The 24,127-nt window shown below is 40.4% G+C and overlaps 1 protein-coding gene across 4 annotated transcripts in view; it reads right to left on the bottom strand.

The window, feature by feature from the left end:
• Positions 1-23,830, bottom strand: part of LOC103724162 (NADH dehydrogenase [ubiquinone] 1 alpha subcomplex assembly factor 2) — a 41,744-nt gene extending 17,914 nt beyond the window's left edge. The window contains exons 1-4 of one of the 4 annotated variants that reach the window (XM_039116669.1): positions 23,574-23,830; positions 16,557-16,613; positions 16,305-16,357; positions 4,971-5,022 (exon numbers count right to left, since the gene is read on the bottom strand). In XM_039116669.1, coding sequence (XP_038972597.1) covers positions 4,971-5,022; positions 16,305-16,357; positions 16,557-16,613; positions 23,574-23,685 — 274 coding nt within the window. In that variant the 5' untranslated portion in view covers positions 23,686-23,830. The remainder of the gene's footprint in view (positions 1-4,970; positions 5,023-16,304; positions 16,358-16,556; positions 16,614-23,573) is intronic. The other 3 variants (XM_026800394.2, XM_039116668.1, XM_008815334.3) reach the window with 3 other exon arrangements.
• Positions 23,831-24,127: the final 297 nt, after the last annotated feature.

Below are 24,127 nucleotides of genomic sequence, written 5' to 3'. Positions count from 1 at the left end.
GTACCGGTGCGAACCGGCTCGGTTCGCACCGGTACATGTGTGAACCGGTGTGAACCGCTCGGTTCGCACCGGTATGAGCTCGAACCGGTGCGAACCGAGCCACCGGTTCGCTTCGGAAAAATAGTGCCAGTGCTGTGGCACTTTGAAAATGCCACAGCGCTGGCCAGAGGCTGGCACTTTCAAAAGTGCCACACTGGGGCACTTTTCAAAGTGCCACTCAACCCGATTTTAGATATTCGAGAGTGCTTTAAATATATGTAATTGATTGTATCTTAATTTGAAAATATTTTATGTTCTTCATCTCATTATTTGAAACATTTGGAAGTAATAAGTTACATCATCTACTTTTAACCTTAAACCTAAACATAAAAACATCAAAAAAAATCCAAAAGTGAAAGAACTCAAAAAAAAAAACGACGATGGGGTCGAAAGCAGGCCGAATGTGCCCCATCGGTACGGTATCGGTTCGGCTCGGTTCGGCACCGGTACCGTACCGTTACCGAAGCCGACCGGTACGTCGGTACCATCGGTACCGCGAACCTTGTACAAGACTATAGTTTATTGGCCTACCTATTTGGGTTATCATTGCAACATGAGTACTACAGATCTGGACCCAATCTACATCCATAGACTGACCTGAAAAACAATGAGTCTGGTTCTAGATCTACTAAGAAGATTCCAACCTGGACTCAATGCAACATAGAATATGGGTCTGATTCTTTATGAACATGACCAAACTCAGATGTGGACCAGGACCAGATTAGGAATTGATAGTTCACCTGATACATAATGTATAAGGTTCACCGAACCAGTCCAATACCCATACCGGTGACCGGCACAATATGGTACAGGTCTACACCATGTCGTTCCAAGGTGAACCATTATTATTTTTATTTTTTGAACTGAAGTCGGCAAGTGATTTAGTGAAGTCGGCAAACCATTTGCTGGCTTCAATTCAAAATTAGAAAAAGATAAATAGGATCCCCAATCAAAACGAAATAGGGGATCCCTGTTTTAAAATGAAATAGGAGGGGCTTCCAAGCCCCCTCTCCCTCACTCTCTCCCTCTCCCTCTCCCCCTCTCTCCTGCCTTCCCTCCCTTCCTCTCTCCTCCTTCCCTCCCTCTCTTTTCCCTCTCTCTCCTTCTCCCTCCCCCTCTATTTCAAACAGATGCAAGGAACCGTGCTGGTAACCAACTAGTTTGGTTCGGTACATCCTAAATAGGCCGATTCGGCACGGTTCAACAAATCATGATGTGTAGTTCTATCCCTTTGACATTTCAAATAGACTTTGCTGATTATACTTTGAAGCTATGTCAATCCTTTTTTTTTTTTTTGGCGGGCGGGGGGGAGGCAATGAAGGGAACTAATTTTACCAAATCACTGTACATGCCTAGGACCCAAGGCCTAATCTGTACATGATTCAAAGATTATCAAACTTGGGTAAGGCATTTGTCCTGACATAGTTTGACTAGACCAATGACCCCAATGGCCCTAAACCAATCCAATTTGTTGATGGGTGTAGTTTTAGTCAAAACATAGATGGAACCCACGATGGGCTCGAATCTGATCTAGATTTGGAGGTACTTGAAATCGATCTGGCCCAACAACATGCCTACATAGGGATGCACGCTAGGCTAGGACAGCCTATGGCCTGCTTAAACAAACCTGCATTTTATGTGGCTTCAGCCACTATCTTAATGGGTGGTTTTCTCAACAGGTATTTTCGCGGAGTTCAAGAAAAGGACTTTCAGGGTCACCTACTGATTGATTTTGGGCTGATCTGGGGGCTAGCTCGGCTACTGATAGAGGAAAAAGCAGGAAGGGTTTCCAGGTGGAGCCAATCATCACAAAGATTTGGGAGTTGGTCTTGATGCTGAGTTGCATGTTCAAGAAAAGGGAGTCTTTGGCTAGAGGTGGTCTCCACCTATCTCGCTAATTTTTAGCATGCCCATCTTGCCATGCATGTGGTGTTTGTTAGTTATGGAAATTTGGTGGGCCTCACACACTCAAGCTCTCAACATTGTTGGAATAGACAAAGAAACGACGGTGTAATAAGCCCTTGGAATTTTTCACTTACGGGCTCCTTACATAGTGAAATGGACCTCATATGCATATCTAATGACTTGGGGACATTTACACCATTCCCTTCTCTGAATACAAACATCTGACACCTTTTAGAAAGGCCCAAAGAAGCAATTCAAAATGACCTTTAGACTCTCAAGCATGGTATGCCGTACCGGTACGAAACGGACGGTACGAAGCGTACCATACCATACCGTACTGATTTGGTATGCGGCGTACCGTACCAGTACGAGTGACATACCGACACTCACTATGCCAAAAAAATTCGTACCGTACCGTACCGACACTATACTGGTGGCGCACAGGTACGGGGTCCAGTACCGAGGTGGCGAACCTTGCTCTCAAGGTCCAAACCATGCTTAGAAAATAGACTCCATACAAGTACTTAAACTTTAGAAGACTCCAATTACAACTAGTTCCAAGACTACTCTCCATGACAAGTAAAGTGAAATACAAAATACAGAAATTAAGCTTAGTTCACAGCAATATGGTAAATATACTGCATATATACACTATAAATATAATACTAAATTAATTGTCAAAGAAATTAAGATTACTGGTCATTTAGAAATTATTCTTTCAACTCCATATTGTACATACATTACCGACTCAGATTTCTAACTATAACATGATTGCAAAGGAGAATGATAGGATTCCTTATCCTTGATCTATTACAATAACAAAGCGGTAGAGCTTTTGGTGGATAATCCATCTTTATGTTATAATGAGTAAGATTTTGTTTCTTGCATGATCTAAACTTATCCTAATACCATGCTATGCTGAACCGACCAGTTCCGGTCGGTTCAGTCCGTATCGGACCGGTGCCGAGAGGCACCGGTTCGGTATGGCGTATAATTTCGGTTCCGACCCCTGTCGGCACCGGTTCGTTACGGCATATAATTTCGGTTCCGACCTAGAAGGGGCACGGTACAAGCCGGTACCAGTGCGAACCAGGCCGGTGCCAAACGCGGGCGCCCCGCGTGCGAGGAAGTGCGCCCGTGCGGTTTCCCGCGCTGGGAACCGCATCCGTATGGGCGCGCGGGGGCAACGCAGGTGCGCAGGGCAGCTCGCCCGCGCGGGACAATGCGCAGTATTTTTTTGGTCTTCATCGGTACAGTACCGGTTCGGTTCAGTATTGTATCGGTACCGACGCCCACCAGTATGTCGGTACAATCGGTACGACGGACCTTGCCTAATACTACACAAGAATTTGTCCCACTTTAGAGCCAGCATGCTACAATCTTTCTTTATAATTTTCCATAAATGTCCGTTGAAATTTGAATGCATTGCACTTTTGTGAAAAACATATTCAAACACATGAGCATCATTTTTAGGTTAAAAAATTCAACCAAGATTTGTCGTCTTAGTACCGGACCCCATACCGGTGACACACTAGCACTGTGTCGATACGGTGCAGTACTAGATACCGGTATCGAACCGGTATGGTACAATATGCCCCGTACCACTCATTTCGGGCCGGTATGCCCTATACTGCCCGTTTTGGACTGGTACGGCAAACCATAGATTAAACTTTTGCCCTTGACTAGCCCATGATCCTCATAGTCCCACATTCTTCATTCACTCCCGCCATAACATTTCACTCTTGAGTTATGCAAAATTACCTAAAGAAAAACAAAAGTTTCATGATATCCATATCAAGCAAGAACAATAATAGCCATTAGAAGTAGCCCTCAACATTTTTCAGGCAAGGTGATATCTACTTGAAAGGATGGCTTTTCTAATTCAGCAACTTCACAGCCATGTTTACCTTCAAGAACCTCAATATCCACATAAACTTCTTCAGGGATTGCTTCCTCTCCAATTATTTTCCCGGATAAATGATTCCTAGGAATTGACAGATTATCCCTTAATCTGACATATCCCAACCAAACAAACCCTTAGCTCTTTCCTACCCATGTTTCTCATCAATAAGCCTAAATTTTCTCTATTATAGATTACGCTAGCCAATTTTTCATTTATTCCTTTGTTTTTCTCTTGTTTATCTTAATGGTTTTTCAAATTATCTAAAACATGTCCACTGGAAAAAAGTAAGGTAGATCAATGATTTAATGGTATCACCATAAAACTCCTTCAAATCCCTAATGAAAGTTCAGTTTTCAAATCCTTATTCTTGGCCCAATTCATCCAGAATAAACAATCCAAAAGTTAGCCATTTTCTTAAAAAATCCAACAATCAGTCATTTTCTTAATTCATATCTATCCAAAACTCAAATTTAATCTTGAGTAGCAGACTATATTTTCAGCTTTGTAACTTAAGCCCTACAAAACCAAAGAAATTTTTATTCCTTTCCCTATCCTGCATCAGTTTGGTTGTCATGGCTTCTTGTCTTTGACTGTCCTGCAATAGATAAGATTTGGTAATATAGAGATGTGAAGAAGTGATGGAGACATACATTTCATACATACCAAGCTGACAGTGATTTAACATTTTCTGACAAACTTTGTTTTCCGTTTTTCTAAAATGTTCATCACAATGTAATTGCAGTTTGCCCATTGCTAGCTCTCATAGAATAACCATACATTCTGTCAACAGTATGGATCATAGATGCCACTAGAACCCTAGTTATTCATAATGTATTGAATAAACAATGAAAGGAACTATAGAGTGGATCTATATGATCCAATATAAACCACTCTACAAAGTGAAATCAATTCACAGTCCATTGATATACAGCAACAATTTTTACAACAAGAATAATTAGAATAATAATGATCAATAAATTCCAGCTAAGCTAGTCATGCTATCTGTTATCTCCAAAAAAAGGATGCTTTTTCACGATCCTATCACCAGAAAGTTGTCATATTTGAAAAACTACAGAGGAACATGATCAGAAGTAGATGATAATCAAGATCAGCAAATACATACATGCAACATTTTGTCTAACACGTTCACGCCTTGCCTCCAACTCAATCATCTCCTGAGTTGAATAAATTATATCAGAAGAAGAAATTTGATAGAGAAATCTCAACTAAGAGTAACTGTGACAAAATAAGGTATAATCCACTCAAGAATGAGACCTGCAGAAGATATAAGAAAGAAAAAACATAAAGATATGCACTCATAAAAATAGGAAAAAGCATATGTTATCAGTTAGTCATATATGTAGGGTAACATACATCACAAGCTACATGGTTTTCATTTCTTCATTGTAATTTTTTTTGATGCACATGGTTTCTGAAACAAAAAGATTTGCTAAAGTGTAACAGGATGGCATGTTATGAATGAAGAATTCAAGCTTTTTAGCCTAAAAGAAAATGTCAAGATGCAACAATTCATTCTCTTCAAATATTCTTTGTGGAGTTGGCAACACCATTATATTTTAAAACATCATTGTTGCCTTGTCATGAATGTAGACTGCAGAGTGCAGACAGCTCTATACTTGAATATACTTCATATTCAGATTTCTTATCCAATGATTTCAAGATCTAAGATTGATTTTGAGATGTAGATTTAACTTTTGAAAGCACTTGTACCTCCGGTCACCCTTTCGTTCACAGAGTGTACCCAGCATAGCTCTAATAACTTGCTGTGATTGGAACTGAAGTCACTTTTCCAGCTCCAAAAAATAGAAAACAGTAAACTTGTCTGTCTTTTTTTTTCTACATTTCTGAAAAGAATAACATGTTTCATGGTGAAGATGAACCATAATATAATTTTTTTTATTTATTAGAACTATAATTTATATAATTCCACATACATTATTCTATGTCCAATTTGCCATGCCTTACTTGTAATACCTGGCCCACGGCCCCAGCCTTCATCAGGCCCCTGTGAGGCGGTACCCTTCCCCAACCATAAGGATCCCCTATTTCTCACATGATCTGTAGCCAGGTCCCACCCCACTGCCCTCTCACGCCCTCTTTCTCTCGCATCCACCCAACACTGATACCTCTCTCTCTCTCTCTCACCCTCTCTGCAAGTGGGTGTGAAGGAAGAAGGCAAGAGGGTACCAAGCCTTCCCTCTTCCATCACCTCATCCTCCCATCTTTTTCCCTCTCTCCACTCTATTCTCCTCCCCTTCATAGTCGAGAACTGCCCCACAGCCTCCATTTCTCTCTCTCTCTCTCCCCTATTCGCTCTCCTCATGTGTGTGGAGAAAGCCGGTGAGAGGGTACCGTTCCCTCTGCCCCCCCCCCCCCCCTCATTCTCTTTATTTCTTTCCCACTCTATCCTTCTCTCTGTATTAATCTCACTTTTTCTCTAAGCTAAGCCCCAAAGGGGGGCCTTGCCATGCTGCATCCTGTCTCCCACACTATGGAGCATAGCGTGCTATGTTGGTACTTGATAAGTGCTAAATAATGCATAAACTAATATCTTATTCATAACACTTATCATTATTTTAATCCGCATATTTTGTAAATTTAACTAAAAAAATGTTACCTTCATCATTGCATTTTAATAAATTATTAAAGGTAATTCAAATTTTACTTATTTACTGATTGAGTCTAATGTATGCAGGTTGAGTCAAGTTCATTAGGAATTATTCCTGGACCTAAACCACATGCACCCCGCAAATCAAGACCCTCTGATTCAGTCACTTAACTCTTTTTCCACATGATCCAATTCTCCTATTTTAATAAAATCCCTTCAATTATTTGTTTCTCAGATTTCAAAGCATACCATCTTAGTTGCACGGATCCCAAAGCTTCTTCCCACGTCATCCATCCATCTCTCCTCAGCCTGGAGCCAGCTCATCCCACATTTCCGGATTTCCTTCTCAGCCGAATGCAGCCATCCCGCTCCACGTCCTCCTCCACGTTAATTCTCCCACGTCTAGCTTCGCGCGTCCATGGATAAAGAACAAGTCCTCCAGCTTATCTCCCCTGTCCTCGTAATCAACTTTGTCCCAAAGAACAGAGCCAGCAAAGTCCCAGCGTCATTGTCTCCCAGATTTCATCTGCATCGTCTGCGATTCAAGGATCATCTTCCGACCGAATCCAATGAAATCCAACGTCTTCCCATATTTCCTCTCATTGCACACCCTCTTCTTCCGGGTTCCAAGCCTATCCCGTGATCCTCTTCGTCCGTGAATCCCTCTCAACTTCACGTCCACGTCTTCTTCGCGTTCTTCCCAACAGAACAAACTCCATCCCGTATACAATCGACCATTCAAAGTCCACGATTCGGCCGTCCACATTTGACTTCAACCATTCCGTTTCTTCCTCCCAAGATAGAGCCAAGATCCCATCTTCTCCGGATTATTCTCACTCGCGATAGCCTCTTTCCTCTTCCGAACCAATCCAGCCGCTTGCATCCTTATCCTTTCTTCAAATCCCAGCAACCGTATGCTTTCATCCCAGCAAAATTCCAATATCCCTCCGGATTACGTTGATCCAATCTTCATCTCAGTTCACGGCTCTTCACTCCTTCCCAGCCGAATCAACCAACCTTCTCCGGATTCCACGTCCACGAACAGATCCCATGCTTCCCAGGCGACCGTTCCCAAGCCTCCCCTGCTTCCTTCCCGCAACCAATGCTCCACATCACAGCCGTAACCTCCTTCCAAACCAAATCCAGAACCTGTCCTAGCCTCCCTCCGGATCGCGTTCGTGATCTATGTTCATCCCACGACCGCATCAAATCCCCTGTTACGTGTATCTCCCGTTCACGATAGCCTTCATCCACCCACGCCTCCCCTGTTTCACGAGCTTCATCTCCCAGCCTTGCATCCTTATCTCTACTTCGGAACAGAGTTCCAGCATCCCGTTCGTGAGCCATATCCTCCCTAATCATCCGCGATTCAAGGGATCAGCTCCCAGTTCCGTTCCCAGCACCTCATCCACGGATGTAATCCATCTCTTCCTTATCCAAATCCCCTGCATTCTAGAGTTCATCTTCTCTGAAAATCAAGCAACCTGTGAGCCACTTCCTCCCAACCGAACTAGCTTTCCATCACCCACATCCAATATCCCACGGATCAGCTTCATCTTCCCGAGTTTCACGGCAACCAAATGCATCCCCCCTGCTTTGAAACAAGAGTATCATCTTTGTCTTCTTCCAAACCAATCTATGTTCCGGATTGATCTTCATCCAGTTTCCTCTTGCGATACATGCCATTCGGATCCACGAACAGAGCCCGAGTCTCCGGCACATCAAATCAGCTTCTTTCCAACGGCACCCACAGTCCAACTTCATCTCAGCCATGAGCATCATTCTCTGCATCGAAGGATCAAGCCAACTGATCAATGCAATCAAATCCCAACTCCTTCAGATTCCCAGCACCTTCAGCATCCGTGGATGATCTTCCGAGGCCATATCCCATGGTCTTCTTCCACGTTGGAGCGCATGCAACATCTTCCGAATCAAGCTAGCCTCTCCTCGGATCAACTCGAACCTCCACATCCTTATCCTTCCATTCGGAATAGCCAGAGAAGAGAAGAGAGAGAGGATGCCGAGTCTATAAAAGGAGGAGAGTTTTTCCTTGGGAAAGCATTCCTACTCTCCCCACCGGGGTGGATCTCTTCGCTGGAGTAGCGGAATCCCACAAGTTCCCACGGGAAGAAAAGAAATAAAAGGAGAAAGAGGAGTTTGGCTATTTTGGGAATATTTCAAAGGAGGAAGAGAAGGAAGGAATGGGAGCCTGCTACTGTGCTGCTGCTGCCGTCCACCACTGAATGGAAGCCTGATCTCCTCTCCAGGGCTGGATGCAGCCCTAACAAAGGGACACGGATTTTGTATTTTTTTTATTTTTCTTGGAATTGTATGAACCTAATTGATCTTATTGAATATCCTTTTATCTCATGTTTAATTTCTGTGATTTTAAATATGAAGTTTATACAACTATTCTTCATGATCATTGAAGTAAAAATAAGATAGTTCATGCTTAAGGAAGATGCGATGTGCTGCCACCTTAGATTAGGATAGACATTTCATGCCAACTAAAGATGGATTATGCCTAAATTACTTTTGTAAAATTTTATTCGAATGCTTATTAGGCTTGTAGCCAATTTGCATGTTAATCCAAGAATAAATTAAAATACAAATAACCCTTGTTCCGATGTTAGTGGTGAATTCCATGCCCTAGGTTCTCTCAAACTGATATCATTTTAATTGCATTTTTTATTAAATTCCTTAATTTAATTTTCTTCACAAATTCATCCTTTTAAATATTTTTATTTTTAAGAAAACAACTATACCCCAATCCCTGTGGATCGATACCCGTAATCACTATTCTACCAGATACGTGCTATTGCGTGGTCTTTAAAGTTGACTATCAGTACTGAGCACCAGACCGGCTTCCCAGCGGCACAGGTCAGTACAGGCCGGCGTCGTGCCCTGTCAGACCTGTACTAACATAATAGAGGAGGCGAGGGAGAGGGCGAACAGGAGAGAGGAAAAGAGAGAAGAGGAGAGAGGAAGGGAGGCCAACAGAGGATGGCAAAGGCTAGCGGAGGGCCGAAACAGGAGATCTGGTCGCGGCCTCCGCCTACTGCCCGGGTGTCGGCCTCCAACGACCCTCCGCTGGCCTCCGCCACCCTCCATCGGCCTCCCTCCCTCTCCCTCTCCCTCCCCCGCTCGCTTTCTCTTTTTCTCTTTCCTTCTCCTTCTCCCCCTCCGGCAACGGATTTCGTTTTCGTTGCCAGAACCGTCCTGGTCCGCTGCCGAGACGGCTCGGTATGACCAGAACCGCCCAATTTGGGATGGTTCCGCCAACCCTACTATGGAGGCATGGTTAGCAGCCTGGCTTTTAGAATAACAGCCGCTTCCCCATGTTGGAACAATCATTATTTCAAAAATTGGAGTTTTCAAAAATTTTAGAGATAATTTGAAAATATTAGCAGGGCACGTATTTGATATATATGTGATTTTTGGGTTATTAGGTCCCCAAGGAATCCAGTGAAATGATTAGGTTACTTAGTAGTTGGCATCAGCTAGGTAAGTAACATTCTACACTTTATAGTATTTTATTAAAAATATCTGAAAAATAACTCCTATCAAATATTGTGCAAACTATTATTATGACTCCAAATTTAATTGCATAAGAAATCTCCACAATTATATGAATCCAATTCTTCATCGTATTACTGTAAATTAGTTGCATGGTTTTCATCCATTATGTGCAATTTTGTTGTATTTCTATAATTGGATCAAGCAGGTAAAATTATATTTGTTGAATATTCTATTATAAAACCAAGTCGTATGTTTGTACAGCATTGTCAATTTTGCAATTGAATTTTTGAAAATTTTATCTATTTTATAAATGCTTGAATTGCCTTAGAAATTTTAAATATTCGAGAAAGAATACTTTGAATTCTATGTATATGTGTATTTCCTGACTTTGGGCATGGCTGCATTATGTGACTTATGCCGCAGGGGTTAAATACGGTCTCGCCCTACACTACAACGGTTAAATGGAGTATTGTGACCTAGTCACGTGGGTTAAATGCGGCCATAGTCTTTGATTGTAGAATTAACATGGAACTACTATTTGATACCCATGATTGAATATTTGAATCAAGGTTCGTCGTCTCGATACCAGACCCATACCATTGCACACTAGCACAATGTTGGTATGGTACGATATGGAATTTTTTTGGCATACCGAGTGTCGGTATGCCATCCGTACCAAATACCGGTACCAAACTAGTATGGTATGCTCCGTACCGCCCAATTCGGCTGGTACGGCGTACCATGATTTGAACGCAAATATAGTTTCAAAATATGAAATTGGATATTATATTTTACTCTAGCAAAAATGCATAATTTCTTTGTATGAATCATTGAGTTAAATTACTTTATATAGCTTGAATGAATTATATAAAGTGGATTGTTAATTTCTGAGCTATAAGGCTCATTATTTTGACGTATTTATTTTAAGATCTAAGAACTAAGGACTAGCCTAATAACAGCTTTTGGGGAGAGCGAGTAGAGGCAAGTCCGACTCCTAGTGGGCCAGCTTGTATTAAAGTGTTGTTTGAGAATTTTGTATAAATATACTAAATACTAGAAACAAGGTTTGCCAAACCAGTACCGAAGACAAAATACTAGAAACAAGGTTTGCCAAACCAGTACCGAAGATCGTACCAGGTGGTAACCGGTTCGATAAGGTACGAGTTCATGTCATACCATTCTAGGGCAAATCGGGGAAAGGGAGAAAGAGAGAAAGAAAGAGAGAGGGAGGGAGAGGAAGAGGTGAGAGAGGGAGGAGGCTTATCGGTGAATCTCCTCCCGGCGGCTTTTTGGATCTAGCAAAATAAGCGGACAACGAAGCAGTGTCAAAAAGGAGTGAGCAATCAGACAAAACGAAGGGTCATAAGCTAAACCCTAACCATGATCCTAGCTGAGCGAGCGAGAGAGAGGGGAGGGTTACTAGCTACAGCCGAAAGGGAGCGAGCAACGTACGGCAGTCAAGGCTCGCAAACCATCAAAACCCTCAAATGAGGGATGAGAGGTGCTCTTAAACCATCGTAAGCACCCAAGGGTGAGGCAGGTTATAGCCGAACTAATCCAACCCGCGGAACCATTTCTACTTGTCGTCGGTTTGGTTTGATACAAACCAAACCGTCTAGTTCATGTCAATTCGGCAATCACTGATTGGAAATTTAGAGTTGTACTCTATTTATAACTTTTGGTAATCCATAAGAATGTATATATTTTAACTTGAGAGTTTAGTTAGAGTTTAGTTGTTTTGATCATCATTATTACCTGTGCATGAACTATATTGTTATCAAATTATGTTAAATTCATTAACAAGTTAAAAAACTTACATACCTATAGGGCCAACCCCCACTTGTGCGAGTATTCAGTGATTGTCATACCCTTAAATTAACATTTAGGGATCGAGGGTGTGACAATTGAAGTCATATAAAAGCATAAATTTAATCTTTAGGGTTTAATCTAGATCTTAGGATATAACATAGGATGAATGTAGGTGAGTAGTTATTAGATGCTTAGATATGCTCCTGTATTACCTATTATTCCATAAGTCATTGCATATTCTTAAATTTTAGTAAATTTGAAACTCTATAATGAACTTCTATTATTGTTTTAGTGTAGGTTAAAATGGCACTCTAGTCTATTAAGAAGGTTGCCAATATTACTAATGACTCTCATACCGGAAAACCTTCAAATCAACAGGCTGATGACACTGGTCAGCAGAAGGGTGTCAGAACCTCTACTTGAGATACCTAGACTGAGCACCAGCAGCAGCCTGGGATGCTCCAATTTATGGATACTTAGTTAGTATGTTGCAGCAACAATAGCCACAATTCTAAGAACAACTAGAGCTGCATAAGTGGTTTCAACAACATTGTTGCAACAACAACAATTTCAACAATGGTTGTAGCAACTACTGCAACAATAGCAGCTATTGCAGCAAAAGTAACAACGACCACTGAGCATTGAGGCCCAGTCATTGCAACACAGGGTATCTCAGAACTTAAGAAAGTGATCCCATCAGCTTTCAGGGAACTACTGAACCCTTAGAGGTTGAAAACAGGTTGGGTGAGATAGAGAAGGCATTTGCAGTTGTGAAATGCTCAGAAGAAGATAAGGTAGTATACGCCTCCTATATGTTACAAGGAGAACCATCTGATTGGAGGAAAAATGGTGCAGCATAAGCATGCTCATGATACAAAGCCATTTACCTGGAAGAAGTTTTGTAAAGCTTTTTATGAAGAATTATTTCCTTCAAGCATTAAAAGACAGAAAGAATATGAATTTATAACTTTGATGCAAAAAGGTATGACAGTGGCCTAATATAAGGCGAAGTTCAGTGAACTTGCCAAATTTGCCTCTTCATTGGTGGAAGATGAAGAGAGTTGAGCACATAAGGTTCGAATGTGTTTAAGAGCAGAAATTAGAAAGTGTTTAGCATCATTCGAATTAAGCACCTATAGAGAAATAGTAAACAAGGCACTGATAATACAAAGAGAACTTAATCAAGGATAGAAAGAAAAGGAAAGCCAGAGGAAGAGGTACAGACCGGTAGTTTTACAGGTGGACAAAGTTCAAATTGGCAATCAAAGAAGCAAGGTACCTGGCATAACATGGCCAGAGAGCAGCAAAGGAGTTATGCCGGAATGGGAGGGGTCACACAGATAAGGATTTCCCTTGAACACTAGTCCTTGTTTCAGATGTGGATAGGCAAGTCGCAAAATAGCAGCATGTCCGATGACAACAAAGTCAGACCACCTCGACACCTCAAACATCTCAGCCAGACCAACCATCAGCAAGTAGAACCCCTCTACTAGACAGAATATAGGCAAAAAACAAAAACCTAGGACTCAAGGGCAAGTCAATGCTCTCACATGACAAGATGCTCCGGCCCCTAATATTGTGGTGGAAGGTACCTTTCCAATACTCAATACTTATACATACGCTTTGTTTGATCCTGGCACCAGCACTACTTTTATTGAAAAACATAATATACCACGTGAAGTTGTGAACCTTTAGAAATTGAGCTATCTGTTGAAACCCCGGTTGGTAATGTCCTGGCTGCTGCTTATGTTTGCAAGTCTTGTGTTATTAAAATAGGAGATAGAGAGTTGTTGGCAGATCTAATGGCATTTGAAATGAGATACTTTGATATTATACTAGAAATGGATTGGCTCGCTTCCTATCATGCCTCGATTAATTTTCACAAGAAGATTGTGAACTTCTAGCTTCCATATCTACCGGAGTTCAGTTTTGCAAAAAGTACAACAATTACCCCTTCACATGTGGTATCAGCCTTGCAGGCATCGTATGTTGTACCACCCTGAACCGCCTAGTTTGAGGCACACCAAGCCGTACTGGGGGCAGACCTGAACGATTCTGCCCCTTAGTTCAAGAAACCGGCGAGGCAGAGAGGGAAAAGGAAAAAGAGGAAGAGAGAGAAAGAGAGGGAGGGAGAGTGTGAGGGGGAGGGGGAAGAGTGGAGAAGGGAGGTGGAGGGAGGTGGAGGGAGCCCTCTGACTCCCTCTTTCGAATGAAACAAGTGTTGAGGGCCCTTTCTTATTTTTTGAAGCATTAAGTGAAGTCGGCAAGGCTTGCCTTTTTTATTTTTTGAAGGGTTAAGTGAAGTTGACAAGGCTTGCCGACTTCACTTAATGATTCAAAAAATAAAACAGTGGCCCTTTTTTTATTTTATGAACCTTTAAGTGAAGTCGGCAAGCCTTGTTAACTTCACTTAACCCTTCAAAAAATAAAAAAGGCACCTCTTGTCCCTATTTCATTCGAAACATGGGAACCAGAGGGCTCCCTCCACCTCCCTCCACCTCTCTCTCCTCTCTCGCTCTCACTATCTCTCCCTCTCTTCCTCCCTCTCCCTCCTTTCCTCTGTCTTTATCTTTTTCACCTCTTTCCTTCTCCCTCTCCCCATCCCTCGTTGGCTCTACAAGGCTCTTGTAACAGTACAAACCTGGTGCAGAACAGCACATACCATACCAAACCATGCCATCGGACAACCAGTATAGGTCCGCATAGCATACCTTGCTTGCAGGCCAGGTGAATGTTGAAGAAGGGATGTTGAGGTTATCTGGCTACTTTGAGGGATACTCAACAAAACAAAATTAAGAGACATCACTATTGTGTGCAAGTTTTCGGATGTTTATCTAGAGAACTTGCCAGGATTGCTAATAGATAGGAAGATTGAATTCTCCATTGATCTAGTACCAGGTATAGGGCTAATTTCTAAAGCTCTGTATAGCATGGCTCCTACTGAGTTGAAGGAGGTAAAAAGCAAGCTCTAGTCCTATTTGTAAAGAAGAAAGGAAATAAGTTATTTATGTAAAATAAAGCATAATGTAAGCAATAATGACTATAATAACACTATTTTTTGTGCCTACGAGAAACCTTAGATTCTTTTCAGGGTCGGTGGAACCATCTCGAATTGGGCGGTTCCGGTCATACCAAGCTGTCCCGGCAGCGGACCAGGATGGTTCCAGCAATGGAAATGAAACCCGTTGCTGGAAAGGAAGAAGGAGAAGGAAAGAGAGAAAAAAGAGCGAGCAGGGGAGGAAGGGAGAGAGGAGGGTGGCGGAGGCCGGCGCCCGGATAGGAGGCGGAGGCTGCCACCCGGGAAGGAGACAAAGATCGCGGCTAGGTCCCCTGTTTCATTTGAAACAGGGGTTAACCGCTTATTAATTTCGCGATTTTTAAGTGAAATCAGCCTCCGACGGCCCTCTGCCACCTTCCTCTCTCCCTTTCTCTCTCTTCCTTCTCTCTCTCTTTTCCTCTCTCCCATTCGTCCCTCTCCTTCGTCTTCTCTACTGTGTCGGTACTGACCTATGCCGCCGGGCAACCGGTCCAATGCCCGTTACCGGCACTGCAGACCATAATTTCTATCATAAAGTTTAACCTGAATGCAAAAAAAAAGTACAGAAAAACCCTAAGTTTGCATGCCTTGCAATAAAAGAAAAATTCTCGGCCTACAAAGTTCTATGGTCTTGAACAAAGTATGCCATACTGTACCGAATCGGACAATACGAGGCATACCATACCACACCGGTTTGGTACTAGTAATGCAATACGGGGGATGTACCGACACTCGGTATGTCGAACTGGCCGCCGTACTAGGCGTACCAACACAATAACAAAGTGGCACCGGTTAAGAGCCCGTTACCAAGATGGCATACCATAGTCTTAAACATTAACAAAGACCAAAGTAGAAGATAAATGTGGTAGAAAAGATAAGACTAAAGTGACATGGTGTTAGGTACAAATGTGATTTCTTTTAGAGATGAGTTCCATTCCTAAGTGATACTGACATGTCATCATGAAGATGTAGGGAGTGCTCTGCAAAGTACACCAAAGAAATTATTGACTTTTGGTGTTCAAGGCATATTGTCTTAAATGTGAAAATTTTTGAGTTAATTTCTTTGTCGATAAGGTTGACGAAAATTGTATCAAAGTGGGAAGAGATAGTATGAAAAAATAATGGGAGTGAAATCTTCAGAGTAAAGTATTTCTAAACTTCCAATATTTTAAAAGATTACGAAAATTTTGGTCTCAACATTTAGAATAGAGGAGCACCCACAAGGATGCAATTCTTCATGGTTTGTATTGCTAGTAATATCCTCAGTTTAGACAAATGTAAATGTTATAATTTATAACTAAAAATAAACGAAACTGGAGTTGTTCAAATTAATAGAATATAATGAGCCAAAAATTAATAAAAAAAGTAAAATGTTGCAACTAAAGAAACCGCCATTTGTCAAGATTCAAAAAATAATTTCAAAATTTATATTACTCAATGAGAGGAATTAAATACACTCTTGCCTCCGGAGTTGGAGCTTTCTTTCTTTGGCCATTCAACCAGCATATCCACTCAACTGCAACCATCAAAGATATCGGAGTTAAGTTTGCTAAGTGCAGGGTAATAGTGAAATAATTTCATATTGAAGTACATTGAACTTTTCTATAAATATATGTCCAATGCACTGTTCGACTTCACCCAATAACTCAACCCAACACCTAACCTCAGTTTAAAGAAGCATAAGAATATGATCAGAGAATTATTCCAAAACTAACCTGGAATGGAAGTGGGGTCCTCTTCACCTTTGAAAATCACCCATCTTTTCTCCTTCGCTAGCATTATTATGGAGGAGAAAAACAGAATTTAGTTTCCAACAGTAATGAGAAAAACAAAAGGGAATTGTGTGAGTAAATTCAAGTTGAAGCTACTTCTTTTTCACATACATTAATAATAGATGTCATAATTAAATTACATGTGATGACCTCATACAGAAATTGCACTATGCACTGGCTGCATTTCATTACAGCAAAGGGCATAACATAAGATCAACCAGTGGCTTCATATTGAAATACATTTCAAAATTCTTAGTTAACTTCTTTAAACCACAAGTAATACCAAAAGCTAAAACCAAAATATGACAATGGAACTTCATGTAATTAAACTCAAGATATAAGTGTGACTCTAAACAACAACACTGGTCGTACCGAAAGTCACGATTAAGGTTCGTCATCTCAATATCAGACCTCATACCAATGCCACCCTATTACAGAGTCGGTATGCAGTACGATACAATACAGTAAGACATACCGAAAGTTGATACCATACGAGACTGTGTACTGGTACGGTACAGTATGCCCGATATGGTAAGATACTGACGTAACTGACCGGTATGGCAAATCTTGGTCATAATGGAACTTCATCTAATTAAACTCCAGTTTTAAGTGTGACCCTAAACAAAAACACTAGTCTTATCCCAAGCCATCTATAAATTTCAAGTGTATTTTCTTTATACTTGAAGTTCATAAATGTAATGTTAATTGAGTAATCTTAGTGATGGAGATCCAAAATCATGTTAGATGCATTTAAGGCTGCAACTTATGGATTTTTCTTAGAACTAATTTTAGTTGTCAATTCTATGTATTTTCCTTTTATCTATACATGTTCTTAGTTATTGATGAAAAGGGCAATTTAAAATCAGTGGCTGAGATTAAAAGATTTCTGATTTTATTTGTTAGCTTGATGAGCAAGTTACTGTAGCAGTACCGTTAATGATACTGTTCAAGCTAGAGCACCTATGAACAGTAACCGGATGTTTTGAGGGTATTTGAAGGAGTCAAAAGTCCTATTAGGGTTTCTTTTGTTATAAATTGGGATCTTAATATTTTATGTAACAGAGTTGGATAATTGTTTAATGAAGAAAAGGATAACTCCTTCAGTTTTTTCTCTTGTGCTCCAAGAGTGACTCTAGTATTATCCTTCCTCTTCCCTTTAGCCTTTTTTTTCCTTCTCCTCTTCTCATTTTTTCTCTACACGTAATCAATGTTTTTTCTAATTGTTCTTCATCAAAAATACCTCCTTTATTGCCATTGATCTTTCATATCACACGCATCTCAGATTATTTCTTCTGGGAAATTCAAAAGAGCATATGATTTCAATTGTTCAATTGTAGAAAACCTTAAAAACACTGTCAAGGCCTAAAATCCTAAGCCCTAGGATAGATTACAGTCAACCATTGTTTATTTTATTTAAGAACGTAGTTTTCTGTTTCAATTTTATTGAAAACACAGGTCATAACCTGAAATTCCAGCAACATATAGATTTAGTCCTCTTCCTAAACCCTAATAAGTCCTCTTTCATAGACTATCCTAAATTCCAGCAACATATTTATATGACAGAACAAAACAATGCTAAACTCAAAATGGTGTTCTAGAAGGATACAATCGTTAAGTTTAACAGCCTATTACAATGCTAAAGGGTGTTTGACCCTAAGACCCATTTAAAGTCCATTCTAATATAAATATGTTTTTAAGGGACAGCTTAGAAACAAGTTCACACTCATTTCGTTTATCATAGTTTATCATAGAACTTGATATATAGGTTACACTAACGGGAAGCCATCTTTTGCCTAAAATGACCCTAAGACATAAAAATCCACCTCACTAGGTTCCCTCCCTAGTTTTGGCTTTTGACTTTGTGCTCATGTCACAACAAAAAGGACAACCCTAGCAGTGATCAGCAATGCACCTCCTTGATAATTGTTCCCAGACTTTAGTCCCAACAACAGGAACATAAAACCAGAAAATTAAGTGCACGCGACTCACTAGTATATCTTCTACATTTACTCCTACTCCAGTCCATCTTCTTATCTTTTTTTTTTTTGTGATTCTGTGGTCAACAATGGCGATACTTTCCAACAAAGCCCTAAAATCCTCAAGAAGACAAGGGTATGAACAGAAACTAATGAACTGTTGAAACTAAAAGGAGCTATGATAAGTAATTGTAACATGAGAGTTATTCAGTGATTTGACTTTTTCTGATTTTGTTGTCCTCAATGGTGATACTTTCCAGCAAAGCCCTAAAATCCTCAAGAAGACAAGGGTATGAATCAAGAGTTATTTTAACACAAGAGTTGACCCCCCCCTCTTGAGTTGTCTATCTGGGCAACAAGTGGTATCAGAGCCTAAACTCTTCTACCCTAAGAGTAAAAGATCAAAATGACAACCCCATTTGGATCTTCCCACATTGAGGGTCAGTCCACCCAAAGACCCCCATTCTTTAATGGATCCGACTACTCATATTGGAAGGCTAGGATGAGAATATTTATCCAAGCCCAAGACTATGAGATGTGGACCATTATATTAAATGGACCATACATCCCATCCATCTATGTAGAGGGTGTCACTGTACCCAAACTTGAAAAGGATTGGGATGACCATGACATGAGAAAGGCACAACTCAATGCCAAAGCAATGAATGTGCTTTACTGTGCATTAGATAGGAATGAAGTGACCCATGAGGGCACGAATGAAGCCCTAAAATCCTCAAGAAGACAATGAACATGACACGTAATTTTAACACAAGAGTTATTCAATGGTTCGCCTCGAATCACTCAGTTCGGGATGTACCAAACCGAACTGAGGCAAAGTGTGCCCGGTCCCCCCCCCCACCCCCCGCCCCAAATAAAATGGTAAAGGGCTCCAAACCAGTGTGAACCACTACAAATAAAGAAGTTTGCACCAGTTCGAGGTTGATTCAGCCCCCTCTCCCTTTAATCATTTAAAAGAGAGAATGTGAGATGCTCCTGAGCCTTCTCATGCCTCTTCTCTTCATTCTTCCCTCAAAAATCCCACAAAAATATTATAAAAAAAAAGAAAAACCCAATTTCAACAATCAAAGGCAAGTTACTCTCGGCCTAAATTGGTGTCAATTTATTCAAGTTTGGGCATGATCATGCACAAAAGCATAGGCCCAAATTTGAATTAAATTGAGAAATAAGTAGCCTTCCGTACATGCCCACGAGCTGAGAAAAATACATGCAGCATCCATGATAGGATGTTACATAAATCTAAAATCTTGATAGAGCGATGGCCACGTATTTTCTAAATCCATGTGCTGCACATTATATCAAACTCATATTGTTAGAGATTGGAAAGATTCATAAGATGCAACAGATAAAGGAGACAGCCCAATCCATCACCAGATTTATTTATAACTATATATAGGTCCTATCACTGATGGCGAAGTACTCAAGAGGGGAGATATTAAGACCACCTATCATACGATTTGCTACTAACTATATTGCACTTAATAGCCTCCTTGAGAGGAAAGCAAGCTTGTATTAGATGTTTGTCAGTGTCAAGCGGCAAAAGAGCAGATATGCAAGGGTCAGCACTAAGGGAGCCATATGGAGAGCTTGGTGATGATGCAAACTTTCTGGCAGCAGGCCAAAAAGATAGTAAAGGTTATCAAGCCATTATATAAAGTACTTTGGGCCACGGATAGTGAAAGGTTCCCCTAAATGAAATTCTTGTATCATATAATGGAGAGTACAAAGACTCAGATGAAGAAGGTAGATCCGAAGCATACCCGGTAGTATATCGATATTATGGAATAGCGGTGGGACTACTAGATAGGTAAGAAGTTGTATCTAGTAGGTAAGCAAGAATACTAAAAATCTAAAATATCAATTCATCAACTACTCCTATACTTGTAAATATTGTACTAAAACAATTAGCAAACTCTATTGACATCTTACTACCTGAACTCGAGGTTCTAGTATACTATACCTAGAAACGATAAGGATGAGGAACTTATGGCCACCATGCATAATGTGATCTAGAAAATGGAGCCTACTCTAGAATTCATGGCCTTATGTTTACAAGAGGTAAGTTAACTTAAGTGGCATGCGTGTAAGTTAACTTGTGTTTTCAATCATCAACATATTATAACATGTCTCTTTTCCACAGACGAAAGGGTATGACAGCTTTGGAGTCTCAACAACTATTGTAAGTAAGAAATCTATGAATCTAGGTATATTATATAATTACTAATATGATATTCTCTTGTTTGTAATTTTCTTTAATGCTTTTGCAGTTAAATGGTGGATTCATTTTGGTCTGTCAGCAAAAATTTTTGGTGGTTAGCCATCCAGATGGTCTCGTCGAGTAGTTATGAGCATAACTGGTCCATCTTTTTTCTCATTCACAGTAAGCAGAGGAACCGTCTATCATAGAAACGCCTCAAGCCCTCAACGACCTCGTATATGTCCACTATAATCTGAAGTTGAAGCTAAAGTGCATTCAAAAAAATATAGAGTTAAAATATACAGATCCGCTCCACACCACAATGATCTCCTCCTATAGGTACTCCCATACTAGGCTTCTAATAGCAACATTTCCTCTCTAGTGGTAGCAACATCGTCATGAATTGTTTATTTACAACTCATGCTCTCTCACACATTCATCATTCCTTAAAGCCTTCTTTTCTTTCCTTTTAATAATCTTGCAAATTGAGAAGTTATCTAAAAGTTTATGACATTGTTGCTGAACAATATTGTCGTTTATATTACAAAATTACTTTTAAGTAACTTTACTCCAAGCCATCATCAAATTAGAGCCAAGAACTATCACGCCCCCGCCTGCACGGGCACTTGAGGCACCCATTGCCCATGTGGGGGCCACATGAGGGGGGAACACGGGGCTTTCCTGTCAGATATTGTCCGATTTTGGGACTCGCACGCGCGTGCGCACGCCACTCAAACCCCTCTCCGGTTTTGTTTTCCACCCAAAATGCGTCTGCAAGATTTGGAGACACCCACCTCATATGCCCAGGCTCTGAAACGAGTCTACCCGATGTGGGATCTTTCATTCATCCACCCTCGAACTAGAGTCGTCCTCGGCTCTGATACCAAATGTCACACCCCCGCCTGTGCGGGGCATGTTACGCACCCAGTGCCTACGTGGGGGCCACATGAGGAGAGAACACGGGGCTTTCTTGCCAGATATTGCCGATTCCGGGGCCCGCGCGCGCCGCTCAAACTCCTCCCCGATTTTGTTTTCCACCCAAAATGTGTCTACAGGATTTGGAGACACCCGCCTTATATGCTCAGGCTCTGAAACGAGTCTTGGGATCTTTCAAGAACAGTATCTAAAAAAAATACTCAATTTTGACCAAAATGCTTCCAACCTCATGCATAAAACTTTGCTGCATGTTATTCTAAGTTGGTTGGCTGGTTCATCTTCTATTTATTTTCTTTCAGTGTCAATGTGTCTAAAAAGACCAATCCATGTAGTTTTTAAGACAATACCATCAGCACTTATGAAATACATTCATAAAAAAGAAACTGAATCAAAGATATTTGTCAATTTTTATCTCATTCACCTCCCACATCGTCCCAATTTTCTTGACTTCCCATCAGGCAAACTTATAAATTAACATCAATCCATTTCCATTTCAAATGAACACAAAACACAGCACTTCTTTTCTTCTTCTACTACTCTTTTTATCATTATATTTGAAATTTTGATTGGGCATGCTATATTTTTTCCCGTGTATAATTTTAAATTTTAAAGATTTCATTTTTGTATTTGTGTTCATGAATTGATAATTGATTGTTAAATGTTAGAATCATATATTCATTATTATCTATATGTATATTTATATTTTTGAATCTCGCTCGCAAAGCTACATGCCTTTTATGATTGCATCGCTTCCCGTCATATAGAATAAGATTGCAGACTATGAACAATGACCCAAGCTCTGTTGAGTACTTCAAGGAATACAAAGTCAAAGTCAACCACACCATAGAGAGGTAAATACCAGTGACACAACTAGAAGAAAGCAGATTCAGTGGAAATGACATGCAAATAAGGATAAGTTACCCACAAAACAGATAACAGTGAAAATAACATGCAGATAAGTTACCCAAACTGTATGTAAGACACAAACACAGTTGTTAAAAATAACATCCATTACATACAAAAAGTTATCACATTTGAATGTTTCGGGGCTTGATAACCGTTAACAATACTTCATACACAACTTCAAGTACTAAGATGATAACAATATATACATCCATTGTTTTCCAAGCCTTCCAAACACTACCATCAATCCTGAAAGCATTGGAAGAAACAAAACAAAAAGAAAAAATCCAAATTTTATCCAATGCTCTTGACAAAGATTCAAGGTCCAAAATTTCAAACACCACCATTGTGACAGAAACCATCAAAATTTACATAAGCAATATAGAAACCAAAATCATCCAACTTTTTCCCATAAGACTCGAGAGATAGAACCAAATAGAAATATCCAGATTATAAAAAAAAATCACTAAAGACTCAAAAACTGCACCTTTAGAGCTCGTCAATTCAAATTATGAACAAGCCATGTAGCGTTAATACCAATAGGAGGTGAGCTAAAGAATCCAAGACGAATCAGCGAAGACAGGACAGCAACATTATTTCAAGCCTTCCCAATTTTGTTCAATGCTCTCGATCAATAGAATCAACTATCAAAGCCAGATAAAGATTCACGATCGAAAATTTCAAACACCACCACTGTGTCCGAAACCATAAAAATTTACATGCCACAACAATTAAGCGACCAAAATCATCCAACATTTCTTCCCAAAAGATTCAACAAATAGAATCAAATAGCAATATCCAGGTTTTGTGGGGAAAAATCGCTAAACATTCAAAAAATCTCGTCTTTTGAGGAAGTTACACAAATGGTGGCGAACTAAAGAATCCAAAAAAACATGAGAGAAGAAGAGGAAAGAGAGAGAGGACGCTTACTGGCTCCATCGATCTCCTCCTTCCGAGTGAAGTAGCGATTGCCGACCTTGTCAACGCCCACCAGTGTACGGGAGCTGAAGAAACCCCGTAACTTGGATAGCATCTTCGACATCTCCCTCCCTTCAATCGATCGAACACCTACGCTTCATCGCCGTTTAGGATCGGCCGTATGAAGTGCGCAAACGAACGAAGTTTCGAGAATGTAGCGAGTTAGCGAAAAGGAAGATGGATCCGGACTCGCCAGTTACCCGTTTGTTAGGTTTTGGATGTGGTTGGGCCGCCCATAATGGGCTAGATCACTTAATATTCAAAAATAAAATAATATTTATGATAAGATAAGAAACTAATGGGTTGTTTCTTTTTTTCTCCTCTTTCTCTCATGTTTGAGTTTTTTCCTAACTCAATTCATGTCCGAAATACTGCCCGAGCAACTTTAAGTGTTTCAAAAGAGAGAAACATCAAGTAAAAACTTTCTTTCATCCTATTCTTGCACCAAAAGGATTTGCACTGTGGATTTTGTGGGTTCTACGGCCGAAAGTGCATTTCAGAAGAGA

Source organism: Phoenix dactylifera, unplaced genomic scaffold, assembly GCF_009389715.1.
Source record: "Phoenix dactylifera cultivar Barhee BC4 unplaced genomic scaffold, palm_55x_up_171113_PBpolish2nd_filt_p 000119F, whole genome shotgun sequence".
Taxonomy (NCBI): Eukaryota; Viridiplantae; Streptophyta; class Magnoliopsida; order Arecales; family Arecaceae; genus Phoenix; species Phoenix dactylifera.
Note: the sequence above shows the minus strand (reverse complement) of the source record. Positions and strands in the feature narration are given on the sequence as shown.